This window comes from Myotis nattereri, assembly GCF_964212035.1.
Source record: "Myotis nattereri genome assembly, chromosome: 3".
Lineage (NCBI taxonomy): Eukaryota > Metazoa > Chordata > Mammalia > Chiroptera > Vespertilionidae > Myotis > Myotis nattereri.
This window is the reverse complement of record NC_138077.1, coordinates 59,317,069-59,333,812: the sequence shown is the minus strand read 5'-3', so window position 1 is coordinate 59,333,812 and position 16,744 is coordinate 59,317,069. Positions and strand designations below refer to the sequence as shown.

Below are 16,744 nucleotides of genomic sequence, written 5' to 3'. Positions count from 1 at the left end.
TCATAGGGAAATATTATGTATCATAGATCAGAGAAGCAGAACTACTGTTTCTTTAGTAGATTTCCTTGCAAGCATGAAATTAAATCTAAAATGTAAGGTTATAGAAGAATAAGTGTTTATGAGATGGAGATGACAGACTCACTCTCCTCAAATAATCTACTATCACTACCTCATTATTTTTGAGATATATTTAACTCTATGCTATGCAACTTCTCATTTTTTTCTTGTTCCTTGTCATGGTCATAAACATTAAGTTTGAGAAATACAACCTATATGTTTTTTAATGTGCTCTTCATACTTCTTACTTGGACTCATATTTTGGTCTTCTCAAATCATTTAAATAACATTTGTACAGGAGATAAAGGAAGTGTAAGTTTGGTGATTTTATAGAATGTGAAATATGAAAATTTTTTCATTTTTTTTAACTTGTAGAATTTCAAGAACCCTATGCAGTCGTAGTACTTCTGGAGAAAGATCTCATTGTAGTTGATCTGACACAAAGCAAGTAAGTTATGCATGTTCAGAATACCACTAACTATTTTTAAATCTGTTCATTACAGTTAAAATACTGGAGGGCATTATAAATAATTGACATTAGTATTTTTAGATGGTAAATATTCTTTATGTGGACTGTTGTTTTGCTAGAATTACAGAAATGTAATTTGGTTCAGTAATGAAAACGAAACTGGAAAAGTGAAGAGAACACTGAGAACATCGAAGAGAGTTTAAAGGCAGCACCTAATGTTTAGAGAATCAGAACAAACAAAATGGATCACATTCCTGCTACTTCCCTAAGCAAAAGCAGCTGTTATGAAAAAAATGTATGGTGTACTATGTGGCCATCTGCTAGTCTAAAGGAAAATGGCACATGATAAAAGTATTATTGGACTAGTTCATCAGTCAGTACAGAGAGCAGGATAGGATGTTGGAGGCAGATAAGATGGCGGCCCTCTTTTACTTTTTAAAATAAATTCTCTTTATGTTGTAGGCAATGGGAACAAATAGAAAATATTGCTGTAAGAGTGGTGCTGTCCACTCCTTTAAATGGACAATAAAACATAGACTTGAAATTGATGAACTCTGTCTTCCTTGCTACACATACTCATTATAAATGATGATAGGTATAAATCTGATTTTCCCTCATTCTGTGCTCTGGACCCACAAATCTTCATTTAGCTGCTGCTGCTACTGCTTTTTGTTTTGTTTTGTTAATCCTCACCAAGGATATTTTTCCATTGATTTTTTTTTAAGAGAGAGTGAAAGGAAAGGAGAGACACTAGAGACAGAGAGAGAGAAAAACATTGATGTGAGATACACATCAACTGGTTGCCTCCTGCATGCACCCAGATTAGGGCTGGGGATCGAGGATGGAGCCTGCAGCCAAGGTATGTGTCCTTGACCAGAATCAAACCCAGGAGCCTTCAGTCTGCAGGCCTATATTCTATCCACTGAGCCAAAACAGCAAGGGCTTCATTTAACTTCTTATATTTGCAGAACTTTTGTATATTTCTCACTCCTCTTCATGGAATAATCTCTTTCTTCTTCTCATTATGAATGTCTTATTTATAAGTCTCAAATCAGATATCATTTTCTCAGTAAAAAATCTTTTTTATCTAGATAATTTGGTCAAGTATACTATTAAGGACTTTCATAGTTCCCATGTTTATCTTCTTCATAGCTTTTGACAAAGATGAAATTTTACATTTCTTATTATTTTAAAGACTGTCTCCTGCCAGACGTTGGGCCTCAGAGTGAAGACAGGGCTTTGTCTCCACATGGAGTATGACAAAGGCAAATGAGACTTCTCTTATATCTTAGCAACATTTACATGGAAATCAAATTTAAATGCAGTCCCCTCTGCTTTTGAAGAGGTTTTGGTTCAGCTCCCAAATCTCAATAGCTTGATGTAGTCTCTTATGAGAATACTCAAAAGGTATCTTCTTAAACAACAAACCCATTTTTAGTGGTGGAGCCGCTCTTAGTAGCTGTGTCTGCATGGGACTGATAACCAATCACATCTTTCTTGTATACCCTCCCTATATGTATAACAATCTCTCTGTTTTCACATTTAGTAGTCCATATTGCTGTCTTATCACTGTTAGCTCTAACATTAATAACAGCTCCACATACATCATCACTGTAGTCATCAAAAGATTCTCCAATAAAGCACAGCAGTGATTTGGGTGGGTCCAGAAGTTGGGTGCTGTGAGTCCAAGGGAATCAATAGGGTGGGGGCAGTGTTAGCCAGATTGATGGAGATTCATATATGATGCCCACCTGCACCCACATGGGAAGAACTTAGCAAAGAAGCAATGGCTTCTGCCAGTACTTTTGTCTGGAAAAAAAGTTTCCCCTCTAGCTCTTTCCCTGAAGGCAGACAATTCAATTCCTCCCTGTATGTTCCTGGCATCCTTCGAGTTGCCAATGCACTGCTGGATCTCAGAGCAATTGAACCCATCAGCAATAAGTTTGTGTTTGGGTCCTTTAAGAATAATGCCTGTGACTCCAGGGCATTCACTGGAGTCACTAACTCACTCAGCCACAATCTCTGCTGGTGTTCAGAGCCAGAAGTTATGGGGAACTTCTCTTCCTGGTTGTGGAACCCTGAGCTGGGGAGCCTGATGGGGAGTTTGGACTCCTTGCTTCCAAGGGAGGATCTTCGAGCTCAGATATTCCTGCTGATTTTGAACTGCCACACATCGGTGTGGGACCAGTCCTTTCCACCTCTTCTTCCCTAATACCAGACTCAATGTGGCTTCTTTTGCATATTTCTATTTATAGGACTTCTGTTCAGCTAGACTTTGGGTGGGTCTCCATGATGGTTGTTCTGTTGTTTAGTTGTAATTTTGATGTGGTCATGGGAGGAGGCGAATACTGTATTTACATACTTCGCCATCTGTACTAGAAACCTAGACACCATTTTTTCTTTTTTTAATTCTACACTATGTTTTTTTTATTTTTAAAATTAAATGTATTTTTAGAAGTTTAATTTTTCAGTTACACTTTACTTTCAATATTATTTTGTATTATTTTATAGTGTACAGCATGGTGATTAGACAATCATATACTTTACAAAATGATCCCCCTCGATATTTCCAGTACCCATTAGCACCATACATGGTTATTACAATATTAATAACTATATTTCCTATACTGTACTTTTACACCCTTATCACTATTTTATACTACCAGTTTGTACTAAATCCCCCACTGTTTTAACCCTTCCCCTGAACCCCTTTCCATCTGTCAACCAAAATTTTGTTCTCTGTATCTAGGAATCTGTTTCTCTTTTGTTTGTTCTTTTTTTTTTTTCCTTTAGATTTCACTTATAAGAGCAGTCATATGGTATTTCTCTTTCTCTGTATGACTAATTTCACTTAGCATAACAAATAACTTCTAGATCCACCTATCCTGTCACATTCTTTTTTTACTGCCAAATAATATTTCATTGTATATATACCACAACTTCTTTACCCACTCACCTATGGATGGGTACTTGGGTTACCCACTCATCTATTGATGGGTACTTATCGGGGGTGGGAGCCTGGCTAATGTTCACGGCCAGATTTTATGTGAGCTCCTCTTCCTGGCACTGGTGTTCCAGGCTGGGTAGGCTGGTGTGGGGCTGAAACTCCTCACTCCTCAGGGGAGATATCCCTCTGGATCCTCAATTGCTACATGTAGGAGCAGGGCTGGTTCATTTTGTGTCTCCTCACCTTCTATCAGTCTCTATGTGTCATCTTCTGTATATCTTATATAACTTCTGTCCAACTAGTCTTCAGATGGTAATTCAGGTTGGTTGTGCTATAATTTAGTTATTATTTGATGTGGTAATGGGAGGAAATGAGTGCAGCCTCTATCTTCTCTGCCATCTTCATTGGAACTTCTGGGCTCTCCTTCCTTCCTTCCCTCCACCCCCATATTTAATCTTCTACATAAAAGCAAACATTAGGGCTTACAAATTTTTTTCTTTTCTTGGTTTCTTGGATTTGTAGCTTTGTTTACATTTCTACAGCACCCAATTTACACTTTTACATCTAAATGCCTATAATATACATTTAGTTATTATTTCTTTCTTAAATATCTTTTTCTATGCTCTTTATCAATATACTAAAATATTTTCCCCCAAACATTTTTTACAGTATTGTTCACCTTGTTAGGAGTCTATCATTGTAACCACTTGCTATTATCAGATGCCAAGTTATAGATCTGATCTTTAAGGTGATCCATTCATTTTACTTCCAGTTCTTCCATCTAAGAAATATTGATAATTTCTACTCTGAAAGAGGGGATCTCTGATCCATGCAGTTTAACCTACTTGCCATTTTTTAAACACAGCTTGGTTCTTCCCACCTGATTTTGCATATACTGTTATTCCTATCTGGAAAACTACCTGTAGCACATACACACACACACACACACACACACAAACACACACACACCATATTCTCTCTGTATATTGGACTAAGTTATTTATTAAGTTCTTAACAGTGAGGGGAGGAAATTATTTTTATTTTTTAAATGTATTTTTATTGATTTCAGAGAGGAAGGAAGAGAGAGATAGAAAGATCAATGATGAGAGAGAATCATTGATTGGCTGCCTCCTGCACACCCCCTACTGGGGATTGAGCCCACAATCTGGGCATGTTCCCTTGACTGGAATCGAACCTGGGACCCTTCACTCCGCAGGCTAATGCTCTCTATCCATTGAGCCAAACCAACTAGGGCGGGGAAATTATTTTAATAGCCCCCCAAGCACACATTATATCAGAAGTAACATGATTACACAAACCTGGAACAGATGGAATGTAGAATAATATTTGGTTCCTTCTACTACAGTGCCTGGTACATCTGGTACATAAGAGCTGTACAATATATTGTGGCTATAAGAATTATTAATTTGGTCCTGTACTTATATGCCTCTTAAAATTATAGTAGGCTGAGGATATCAAATTTGCTGAATCCATTAGTCTGCATTCTCACTATGTTCTCTAGTTTGCATAGGAAATTATCTTACACATGCTCTAATCATGCACATCTTTCAATTACTCCTGCAAAAAATACAAAAACAAAAAACTCACTTATATATTACCTTCCTTGAAAAACATGTCAAACTTACTAAGAATATATTTTAATACTTTTAAGTATGTTACATAAATAGATAAAAGTAATATTACTGTGGGACTTTTGAATTATGGCAAGGAAATTCATTATTCAAGTAAAATTCTACCAATATTTATATTTCATTTTATAGATAAGTACTTAAAAATTATTCTTATTCATATGATTCTTGTTTTATGATGCTTAAAAAATAAGTGAAATACATAATTAAAATATAGAATATTTAGGGTGTTTTATAAAAGTTATTTTACTTTTTATCATTGCAAAATGAACTTAATATATTGTGTTTACCTATTAGCTTTCCAATCTTTGAAAATCCGTATCCCATGGACATACACGAGTCACCAGTTACGTGTACAGCATACTTTGCTGATTGCCCACCAGATTTGATACTAGTACTCTACGCTATAGGAGTCAAGCATAAAAAACAAGGATACAGTAATAAGGTAAAAGTAACAACTAAAAATAAATTATCTTGAATTCATATTCATATCATGTGATCACATTTTTTTTGTTATATTATTTTTGGAATTTCCATAAAAAGACTTGAAAATTCTCTTGAGATTACAAGCTGGAATCAATAAAAGACATAACCTCTGGAATTCAAATTTCCTAAATGCTACATAGCTTTAAACCTACAGAAATATAAACTTATATTTTATATATACATATCTATATACTTATCTATTATATATATACTTATCTATTATATATATATACTTATCATATATATATATAAAGTATATATTTAAAGGAACAGATTTGGATTATAAGATGTAACTTTTAGTTATTTTGGGTGAAGGATTATGTTTTAAGAAATTTAAGTCTACTTTTCCTACTTAATCATTTTTTATCAATCAGGATTAACAAGACATAATTATCAAAAGTCATTTGTTAAATAACTTTCTGGAATTTCATCTACAGGATTCAAATACTTACAATTGTAGTAGACCACCTATTATGTTTTATATTATTTGTACAGGTTTTTTGGGGTGGAAAACTCAAGGAGGGCACATTTTACATTGTATTCCGTGTTAAATGGCATGAGAATAGTTTGGCAGTACACAGATTATATGGCAAATGTAACAACACTATATTTTTATAATTGAAAATGCTTTGACTTTTTAATCTTTGTTAAAATCAATATTTTTAAAGGTGATGGAATTATACATTTGAGTGAAAGAATTAAAAGATAGCTACATACATCATCCTCCATTACTTTATAGCTACTGACTTATAAGGAAATATTTTGCTTATAAAATTTTATTTTAAAATATTTTCACTTAAAATGTATAAGTTATTCAAATTTTCAAAGTAAACATAAATTTTTCCTGGATAATATGTTTAGGAGTGGCCAATCACTGGAGGAGCTTGGAACCTTGGGACACAGACATATCCAGAAATTATTATTACTGGGTAAGTGGGATGTGATTTTAAATTTATCAATTTATTAAATATATTTCATTGAATTTTTGCAATTTCTCATAATTATGCTCTAGGCAGATTGACTGTTCAAGTAAAAGTAAATATATAAGACACAAATGCTATCCAAAGATTATAACGTTGGTGGAAGATAGAATGAAACCACTGAAAACATAGACATACAACAAAAATAATTAAGTGTAAATTGTAAGGGTAGGAGAAAGTAAAAGAAAGAAAAATTATGAGAGACTAGTCAAGGAAGAATTCCTGTGGAAATCAGATTATTAGCTTTAGAAAGGCCCTTACAAACATCTCTTACTTCTTACCAAGTCACTGTTCTATAGTCCCATCAGGCAGTTATATAAAGTATGCTTCAAAATTTATAACACCAGAAATGTAACCATTTTCTGTAGCAGCCTACTAAAAGCTCTAATATTCAGGATGAAAATAGAGACATAGCAACAGATAAAGATGAGATTTAAAAGATAATAAGGTGTTCTGCTTATGGGATAGTAGAGTAGATGTACTTTTCCCTATTCTTCCCACTGAATACAACTGAAAACCCTGAATATTATATATTAAACAAACATAGTATGACTCGAAAAGATGGAGAGTCAGACTGGCAAGGCTCCCAAGTTCTAAGGAATGACATGGCGGTAAGTTTCCTGAGTTTTCTTTTTGCCTTATATATTCCAGAATTGGAGCTGAAGAAGCTGGCAACCTAGATCTGCCAGTGGTCACAAACAAACAAACAAACAAACAAACCAAACACCAACAAAAGCTAGTTCTCTCTAGCCAAAGGATGAGCAAAGGGGTAGCCTATTGATACAGAAAACTTTTAGAAAATAATCTCTCTACTCCAGCTAATTGTCACCCCAACTCAGGTTGAAAATCTGGGGAGCCTAGATTTTCAACCTCATTAGGCTGTAAAAAGGTACTTCAGCTTCCTCCTGAGAGGAGTATCTTTTTCTGACACTGAACTAAGGCTGAGTAGGAATCTGGGACTTTTAACTCTGCTTGCTGGTGATGAAACCCATCATCTGTGGGGTTACAGGAGTCATGTGGGAGGCCAAAATTTTCACCACTGTCAAGCAATAATGAGCCACATGTCCTCTACTTTTGTGTCAGTGGAAATCCAGTGAATAAGGAGAGAACAGGACTAAAAAACGTATATAAGGAAATGATTACTGAAATCTTTCCAAATTTGGCAAAAGACATGAGCCTATAGATTTCAGAAACTGAATGAACCCCAAGAAACCCACAAATCACATCATAGTCAAACCTCTGAACATTACACTAAGAAAAAAATATGAAAACAGCAAGAGAAATGACTATAGGGCAAAATTCTGTAGTCACCCTATGAATGATGGTGAATTTCTCATCAGAAACTGTAGAGGCCAGAAGGAAAACTAAATTTCAAACGCTGCTAGAAAAAAAGTGGCAACCCAAAATGCTATACCCAACAAATTATCATTCAGGAAGGAAGGAAATATCAGCAGTTTCTCAGAAGGAAACAGTTTGTCAGCATCAGACCTACCCTAAAAAAGTAGCTGCAGGAAGTTCTTTAAGCAGAAAGCAAATGATAAAAGAAGGAACTCTGGAATATCAAGAAGGAAGGAAAAACACAGTAAGCAAAAATATGGGTAAATACAATAGGCTTTTTTTCTCTTGACTTTTAAAAATTACATTTCATGGTTGAATAAATATTATAGTTACATTGATGTAATTCTACATATGTATAGGGGAAATGTTTAAGACAATTATAAATAGGAGATGGTAAAGTAATGAAGGTGGGGGCTTTATATTCCCCTCGAAATGGTAATATGACACCAGTTGATTGTGATAAGTTGTTATACTTTAAGCAACCATTAAAAACCAGTGCAAACAGATACACTGAAAAACACTGACACACCAAAATGGATGATTAAAATAATTCAGTTAACCCATAGGCAGGCAGGAAAAAAACATGAAAGGAAAAAAAAAAGACAAACTGAAGTCCTAACTTTCCCATGATTAAGTTTAAGTTTAAATGCTCTAAATATACCAATTCAAATTCATAGATTGGCAGAGAGGATTAAAAATTATGACCCAACTTCATGCTATTTACAATACATTCACTTCAAATATAACAGTATGGGCAGGTTGAGAGAAAAGGAATTGAAAAAATACTCTATAAAATAATTATGGAGAGTGACATCAGCAAGATATCAGGATAGCCCTAGACCTTGTTTCCCCATGGAGACACTGACATAACAACAATATGTGGTCCAAAAGTTTTTATGAAGACTTGAGAAACCAGTAAAAAGTTGTAGTGCCCAGGCAAACTCAAAGCCAAGTTCAGCCACATTGAAATGGGGTTAAAATAGCCATTTAATTTTATTTCAACTATGTCAGCTTCTCCACAAAATTGGCACAGCTTGTGTTCAGGAGGAAAGCCCAGCTTGCACCTTCTCTCATCAGAAGGAAAAAGAGAAGTAGAATGTATATGCAATATTCCTGCTTTTCAGGGGTTTTCCCAAGAGATTAGTTTCTGTCTCACCTGAGTCTGAGTACTGATGGAATTTGGTTCCCTGGGGGCTTCAGAGAGCAAAGAGCTCAGTGTTTGTTGAAGTCTCCCCCTCCCCCAAACTTTCAATACTGAAGATAGACAATAGAGGGAGCATGAGACTACAAGCTCCTGAAGAAAACCAGCAAACTTCTCTAATTGGGAATATAAACACAAGTCCATAGAAGACCCATCCCATTAAAGATTTGAGAGTCCCAAAGATTTCTACCTAAGCTGATTGGAAAAGTGTTGTAATGTACCCTGCGAATCACACAAGGACACCTCAAGAAGTCGAATTAAGGAGTCACATTTATTGCAAATCCAGGACTACATGGGGGCATTTTGTTCTCTCAAATCTCGTAGTAATTACCTAGCCCCAACGCCAGATTCATATAGGCAAAAATCACAAAAATCAATAGATTACATCTCAGGGTTTGGAATGAGGAACCTGGTTTGCAAAAAAGCAGTTTACAGAAGCAGAATTGAGCAAGTTAGTTATAGTTTTGGGTCTCCAGATCACTGAATCAACGGAAACACATTGCCTGGAGCCATGGGTCTTGGGACCACTGAGTCAACGGAAACACGTTATCTGTAGCCACTGAGGCAATTTAGGATAATTGTGCTGTCCTTGTTCCCAGGTACAGAAGAATGTGCTTTCTTAAACAAGTAAGATCACAATCAATGGGGTATTCAAACCACCAACAACGGAGCATTCAATCGATTGGGATAGCATATATAAGTTCAGAAAATCAAAGTAACTTTTCTATTGTTAAACAAAGCAAATAAGTATAGAAGCCAAACAGCAGGGTTAAAGTTAAACTACAGTTTCTATCTGAGATAATTGCTACCAAACTTCAAAAGGTCTTCTCCTGTACAAAGCCAGTTCATAAGAGGAGGCTGTATTTTCAAACTACAAATTCCCAACAAGAAATCAGGCACACAAAGAAAAAGGGAGATGTGGCCCAATCAAGGGATAAAATAAACATACAGAAACTGACCCTCAAGAAAGAGAGATCTGTGTCCTGGCTAGTGTTCTCAGTGGTTAGAGCATCAGCCCCGACACTGAAGGGCATTGGATTTGATTCCTGATCAAGGGTAGTACCTGGGTTGTAGATTCATTCCCGGGCCCCAGTTGGGGCACATGCAGGAGGCAACCAATTGATGTGTCTCTCTCACACTGATGTTTCAGTGTCCCTCCCTCCCTCCCTCTCTTCTCTCCCCTCTCTCCCTCACTTCCACTTTATCTAAAAGCAATAGAAAAATATCCTCAGGTAAGGATTAATAACAACAACAAAAAGAAATAGAGATATATGAGTTACCTGACAAATAATAGAGATATGTAAATTACCTGACAAATAATTTTATAAAAATAATTATTTTTATAAAGCTCAGTGCACTATAAGAGAACACAGATAAACAACTAACTTAAATTTTAAAAAATAAGGCATGAATGAAATGGGAATATAAACAAAGAGAAACTATAAAAAGAATGAAAAAAAGTCTGAAGCACAAGAATACAATAATTGAATTGAAAAATTTACCAGAAGGGATCAACTTCAGACTTAATCAGAAGAAAGAAACAGTGAACTAGAAAATAACTAATATGAAATTATTGAGTCAGAAGAAAAAAGGAAAAAAAGGATGAAAAATGTTATGTCTGATAAGGGGTTAATATCAAAAGTATGTGAAGAACGCATAGAATTCAACATTTAAAAGATCAAATTAAAAAATGGGCAGAGCCCTGACTGGTTTGGCTCAGTGGATAGAGCATCGGCCTGCGGACTTAAGGGTCCCAGGTTTGATTCTGGTCAAGGGCATGTACCTTAGTTGCGGGCACATCCCCAGTAGGAGATGTGCAGGAGGCAGCTGATCGATGTTTCTCTCTCATCAATGTTTCTAACTATCCATCTCCCTTCCTCTCTGTAAAAAAAATCAATAAAAATGCCAGCACTGCTGAAACTGGTTTGGCTCAGTAGATAGAGCATCGGCCTGCGGACTGAAAGGTCCCAGGTTTGATTCCGGTCAAGGGCATGTACCTGCGTTGCGGGCACATCCCCAGTAGGAGATGTGCAGGAGGCAGCTGATTGATGTTTCTCTCTCATCGATGTTTCTAACTATCTCTCTCCCTTCCTCTCTGTAAAAAATCAATAAAATATATTTTTAAAAAAATGCCAGCACTGGTTTGACTCAGTGGATAGAGCATCGGCCTGTGGACTGAGGGTCCCGGGTTCGATTCCAGTCAAGGGCATGTACCTTGGTTGTGGGCACATCCCCAGTGCGGGGTGTGCAGGAGGCAGCTGACCGATGTTTCTCTCTCATCGATGTTTCTAACTCTCTATTCCTCTCCCTCTCTGTAAAAAATCAATAAAATATATATTTAAAAAAATCAATAAAATATATTTTAAAAAAATGGGCAGAGGATCTAAATAGACATTTCTCTAGAGAGGACTTATAGATGGCCAACAGACACATGAAAAGATGCTCAGCATTACTAATCATCAGATAAATGTAAATCCAAGCTACAATGAGATATCACCTCATATTGAGATATTGAGAAAAGGGAACCCTTGTGTAGTTTTTGGTGGGAATTTAAATTAATGAGCTAATATGGACAACAGAATGTAGATTCTTCAGAAAATTAAAGCTAGAATTACCATATGGTCCTGGAATTTCACTTCTGGGTATTTATCCAAAGAAAATGAAAACAATTTGAAAAGATATATAGCACCCCTGTGTTCATTGCAGCATTATTTACAATAGCCAGGATATGGAAGCAACCTGGGTGTCTATCAACAGATGAATGAATAAAGAAGATGTAGCACATATATACAATGGAATATTACTCAGCCATAAAAAAGAATGAAATCTTGCCATTTGCAACAACATGGATGGACCTGGAGAATATTATCTTAGGTGAAATAAGTCAGGCAGAGAAAGACAGATACCATATGACTTCATTTATAGGAGGAATCTGAGGGTTGTTCCTAGATGCTCTTTAGCAGGTTGAAGAAGTTCCTGTTTCTAGTTTGTTGAGGGGTGTGTGCTTTGTTTTCATGAATGAACGGTTATTTTTGTCAAATGCTTTTTCTGCATTTATTGAGATGATCATGTGTCTTTTCTTTTTTAATCTTTTAGTATCATGAATTACAATATGATTTTTTTAAATGTTTCACTGGCTTTGAGTTCCTGGGAAAAATCCTACCTAGTTATGATGTATGATCCTTTTTATTTATTCCTTCACTTGGTTTGCTAATATTTTATTGAAAGTTTTTATGCCCATGCTTGAGGAATATTAATTTGTAATTTTCTTGTAATATTTTTTCCTGGTTTTGGTATCAGGATAAAACTGACCTCATAAAATGTGTTGGAAAGTATTTTATCCTATTTTATTTTCTTGGTAAGTTTTTATAGGATTGCTATTATTAACATATAATGATAAAAATCTAGTTAGGTTTAAGAATTTGATTTTTATAATTTGAAACTTTAATTTCGCCATGATATTCATTTCAAAATTATTTCAACATAATGAAAATTGCCCCAACTATCTTTTTTTATTGAGTGTAAACAATTTTATATTAAAAAATATTTTTTCCCATATATCCATTTTCATTGCTCTCTTATTACACACAAAATCTTCTTAGAGTAAAATCTAAGTAATTATTGTTCTTTCTTCAGTTTAAATTTTAATGTATTGTTTTAAATGTAAACCATTTTCTTGAGCTTATAAATGATTTAGTGTACTCTAGTTTTCATTGGAACAGTATTTTTAATTGAATTTTAACAGTAACTCAAGTTTTATAGTTTTAAATAAATAAAAAAATGATTATTTTCATTTAATATACTTTAATTAATGCTAATTTATTTTTCATCTAGTCATGCAGATGGATCAGTAAAATTTTGGGATGCTTCTGCAAGTAAGTTTTAAGTTTTTTTCCCCTCTATAACAGGAAGCACTTGGTTAATATGTACTCATTAATTATTTGAATAATATTTCAGATACATTTTTAGCATAATTACATAGTTGTGTTACAAAAACTTATTTCCTATAGTATTATGGCAGTTTACCAGTAGAGTATCTCTACTGTGCATTACTTCCATAATATAAACAGACAGGACCGAAGTCACTCATTATTACCAACCATCCTATATAATAAAAGCCTAATATGCAAGTCGACTAAAGGGCAGACAACTGGTAGGCGCGGGGGGTGGGGGCCGGGCCTGGCGAGCAGGCAGCGCCAGGCCAGCCAAGGCTGGTGCCAGTAGGCAGAGGGAGGGGACTGCGATTGGGGGCGGTGGTGACTGCTGATCACCTCCCACAAAGGGAGGCCAGACTGCAGCTTAGGCCCACTTTCCACAGGAAGCGGGCCTAAGCCATCAATCGGACATCCTCTGAGGGCTCGTGGACTGCTAGAGAGTGCAGGCTGGGCTGAGGGACCCCCCGCTCAAGTGCACAAATTTTCGTGCACCAGGCCTCTAGTCTACACTAATAAAAGAGAAAGATGCAAATTGACCATACCCCCAAACTCTTCCCATTGGCTAATCAGCCGGATATGAAAATTAACTGCCAACCAAGATGGCGACCGGCAGCCAGGCAGCTGAAGCGAACAGGAGGCTTGCTTGCTCCAGTGACGAAGGAAGCCAAGGTTCCCCGCCTGCCGCCGCCTAGCTCTGAGCTCCGGATGCAACAATGTTGCAATTATAGAAGCTAAACAAAGCCCAGATAACCTGCTTTCAGCAGCCGAGGCCTCAAGCTGGAGCTGGCCTCAGAGCTAAAGCTGGCTCTCAGCTCAGGTGACAGCCATAGAAGGTAAATAAATCCCAGAATAAAAAAAAAAAGAAAAAAAGGAGAGGTTGGGAGCTTCAGTCACCCGCCAGCCTGAAAATGGCCTTCAGCCCCTCATCCAGACTGACCAGGCACCCCAGTGGGGACCTCCACCCTAAAGGGAGTGCGGGCAGCCTAAAAACAGCCCTCAGCCCCTCACCCAGACTGGCCAGGCATTCCAGTGGGGACCGCCCCCAAAAGCCCCAGCAGTGGGTCTTGCCTTGCGGCCTGGGAGCCGCCCATCAGCAGGTTGGGGCTGCAAGGCTAGGCCCTCCCCCAGCAGGAAGTCTTGCCTTGAGGCCCAGGAACCGCCCATCAGTGGGTCCTGGCTGCAAGGCAAGGCCCACCCCCAGAAGCCCCTGCAGCGACTCTTGCCTTGGGGCCCGGGATCCTCTCATCAGCGGGTCCAGGCTGCAAGGCAAGGCCTTCCCCCAGAAGCCCCAGCTACTTTAAAAATAGAAGGATCTCCTTTTGAACCAATCTGTTTAGATTCGGGATTAGTAAAACAGTATGGAACTAATGAAATACAGTGATAGGAATTAGGAAGTGTGACACTGATGGTTCTGGGCATGTGAAGGGTGAGGGACAGAAGGGTACACACGGTCTTCCCTTCAGTTCTGCTGGAGAGATGAGCTCTGAGGGCCGGAGCTGCTCCATGCCCAGAGAAGGTGGGTGTGGTCAGTGGCTCTGTTACAGAACTTCTTGCCAAGCAGAGACCTTACCCGACCCACAGGAACCTTTTTACTCCAGAAAACAGAAACAGCCAGTTCCCAATGTGCATGGGAAAACCAGTGTCCCCTCCACTCCAGAAAACAGAAACAGCCAGTTCCCAGTGTGCATGGGAAAACCAGTGTCCCCTCCTGTCACGGTGTCCTGATGGAGTGACGGGGGAGGTGGGCGAGGGGAGCAGTGCAGAGTTGTTAGGCAGCTGGAGTGGGAGTGGAAATGCCATGAAATGTCCACAGTCCTGGCTGTGCCCACGGCCTGGGCGGCTCCTCCAGGCACTGGCTGAGGGATTAGGGCTGATTCTCTCGGGAAGGGAATATTCCATGGGTGGAAGATTTACAGGCTCAGGGTGGGCCGTGTGTTAGTTTGGGGCAAATCCCTCAGCATTCCTGCTGCCAAGCCCTCAAAGGAATGAGGCAGAGGCACCCCTCACCCCCAAGACCCCTTTGTGGACATTTTAGCATCTACGTGATTTTTAATCCCTTCAGGGAGACTTTCTATCCTGCAGTCCCATCCCATCCCACCCCACTGTTGCTGTTTGTCTGCCAGCTGGGTCGAGCATCAAGAAGAAAGGGGGTTAATACTCACTGAAAGACTACTGATCCTACCAGGAAACCAACCTATCTACTGTACTGTTGTAAATATCATACCCTTTATATCCTGTATATTGGCTTCTTTTAAATAAATTGAAATGTCTTAGAAAAAAAGAAGAAAAAAAGGCAAGGCAGGGTGGGACCCAGAAGACCCAGAAGCCACCTGATATGGTAGTAACTCTATCAGTAAGCACTCTGAAAGTCAGTGGCATAAATGCACCAATTAAAGGACAGATTATGAGGGTGAATCAAAAACAAAACCCACTTTAAATATAAAGACACATATAGATTAAAAGTAAATGAATTAAGCCGCAGCCTGTTTTGCTCAGTGGATAGAGCATTAGCCCGTGGACTGAAGGGTCCCAGGTTCGATTCCAGTCAAGAGCATGTACCTCAGTTGCTGGCTTGATCCCCAGTCCCTATCAAAGCATGTGCAGGAGGCAACCAATCAATGTGTCTCTCCCTTTCCCTTCACTCTCTCTAAAATTCAATGGAAAAATAACCTTGGGTGAAGATTAACAAAAACAAAGTAAATGGATTAAGTAACATTAAAGAGATTATAAGAAAAATATATTCCAAATTCTGTTAGTTGTATAATGGTTATGTTTAAATTATTAACACCTAAGAAACTGGGTGAAGGGTACATATAATATTTTATAGTTTTCTTAGATGTATGAGATTATTTCAAATTAAAATATTAAAAAATTTAAAAATTAATAAAATATTAATTGAAATATATTTGCATTACAGGAAAAATCTTCTAATTGCTTCTAGCATAACATTAAATTGCGCTAAAATTTACAAGGGTTCAATTAAAAATATCTTAATTCTAAATGATATAATAGAAAATATATAATAGTGCAGTTATAAGCACTTATCTGAAAATACAAATTTAAAGAAGTGAATTTAAAGAAGGGATTAGCCAAAGAAAATATATGCACAACCCATGGACACAGACAACAGTATGGTGATGGCCAGAGAGAAGTGGGGGACAAGAGCTGGGTAGAGGGGGCAAAAGGGGGGAAATAGGGACATCCTATATAATAATAATAAAAGGCTAATATGCACATTGACTGAATGGCAGAATGACCGGTTGCTATGATGCGCACGGCCACCACGGGGCAGATGCTCAATGCAGGAGCTGCCCCCTGGTGGTCAGTGCACTTCCATATGGGTTGCCACTCAGCCAGAAGCTGGCTCATGGCTGGCCAGCGCAGTGATGGTGCCAGGAGCCTCTCCCACCTCCGTGGCAGCATTAAGAATGTCCAACTAACGGTTTAGACCTGATCCCTTGGGGGTCTAAGCCTTTAGTTGGACATCCCCAAGGGCTCCCTGGCTGCTAGAAGGATGTCCGACTGCAAGCTTAGACCTGATCCCCTAGAGAGTGGGCCTAAGTTGACAGGTGGACATCCCCCAAGGGGTCCTGGACTGTGAATGGGTGCAGGCTGGGCTGAGGGGACCCCCTCTCCCCCCGAGTGCACAATTTTTGTGCACCGGGCCTCTAGTTATATTTAT

At 38.0% G+C, this 16,744-nt stretch overlaps 1 protein-coding gene across 1 annotated transcript in view; it reads left to right on the top strand.

Annotated features, from left to right (window-relative positions):
• STXBP5L (syntaxin binding protein 5L) overlaps positions 1-16,744 on the top strand; it is a 233,931-nt gene that overhangs the window by 91,539 nt on the left and 125,648 nt on the right. Inside the window, exons 12-15 of the mRNA XM_081086880.1 lie at positions 433-505; positions 5,420-5,567; positions 6,470-6,537; positions 12,962-13,002. Coding sequence (XP_080943006.1) covers positions 433-505; positions 5,420-5,567; positions 6,470-6,537; positions 12,962-13,002 — 330 coding nt within the window. The remainder of the gene's footprint in view (positions 1-432; positions 506-5,419; positions 5,568-6,469; positions 6,538-12,961; positions 13,003-16,744) is intronic.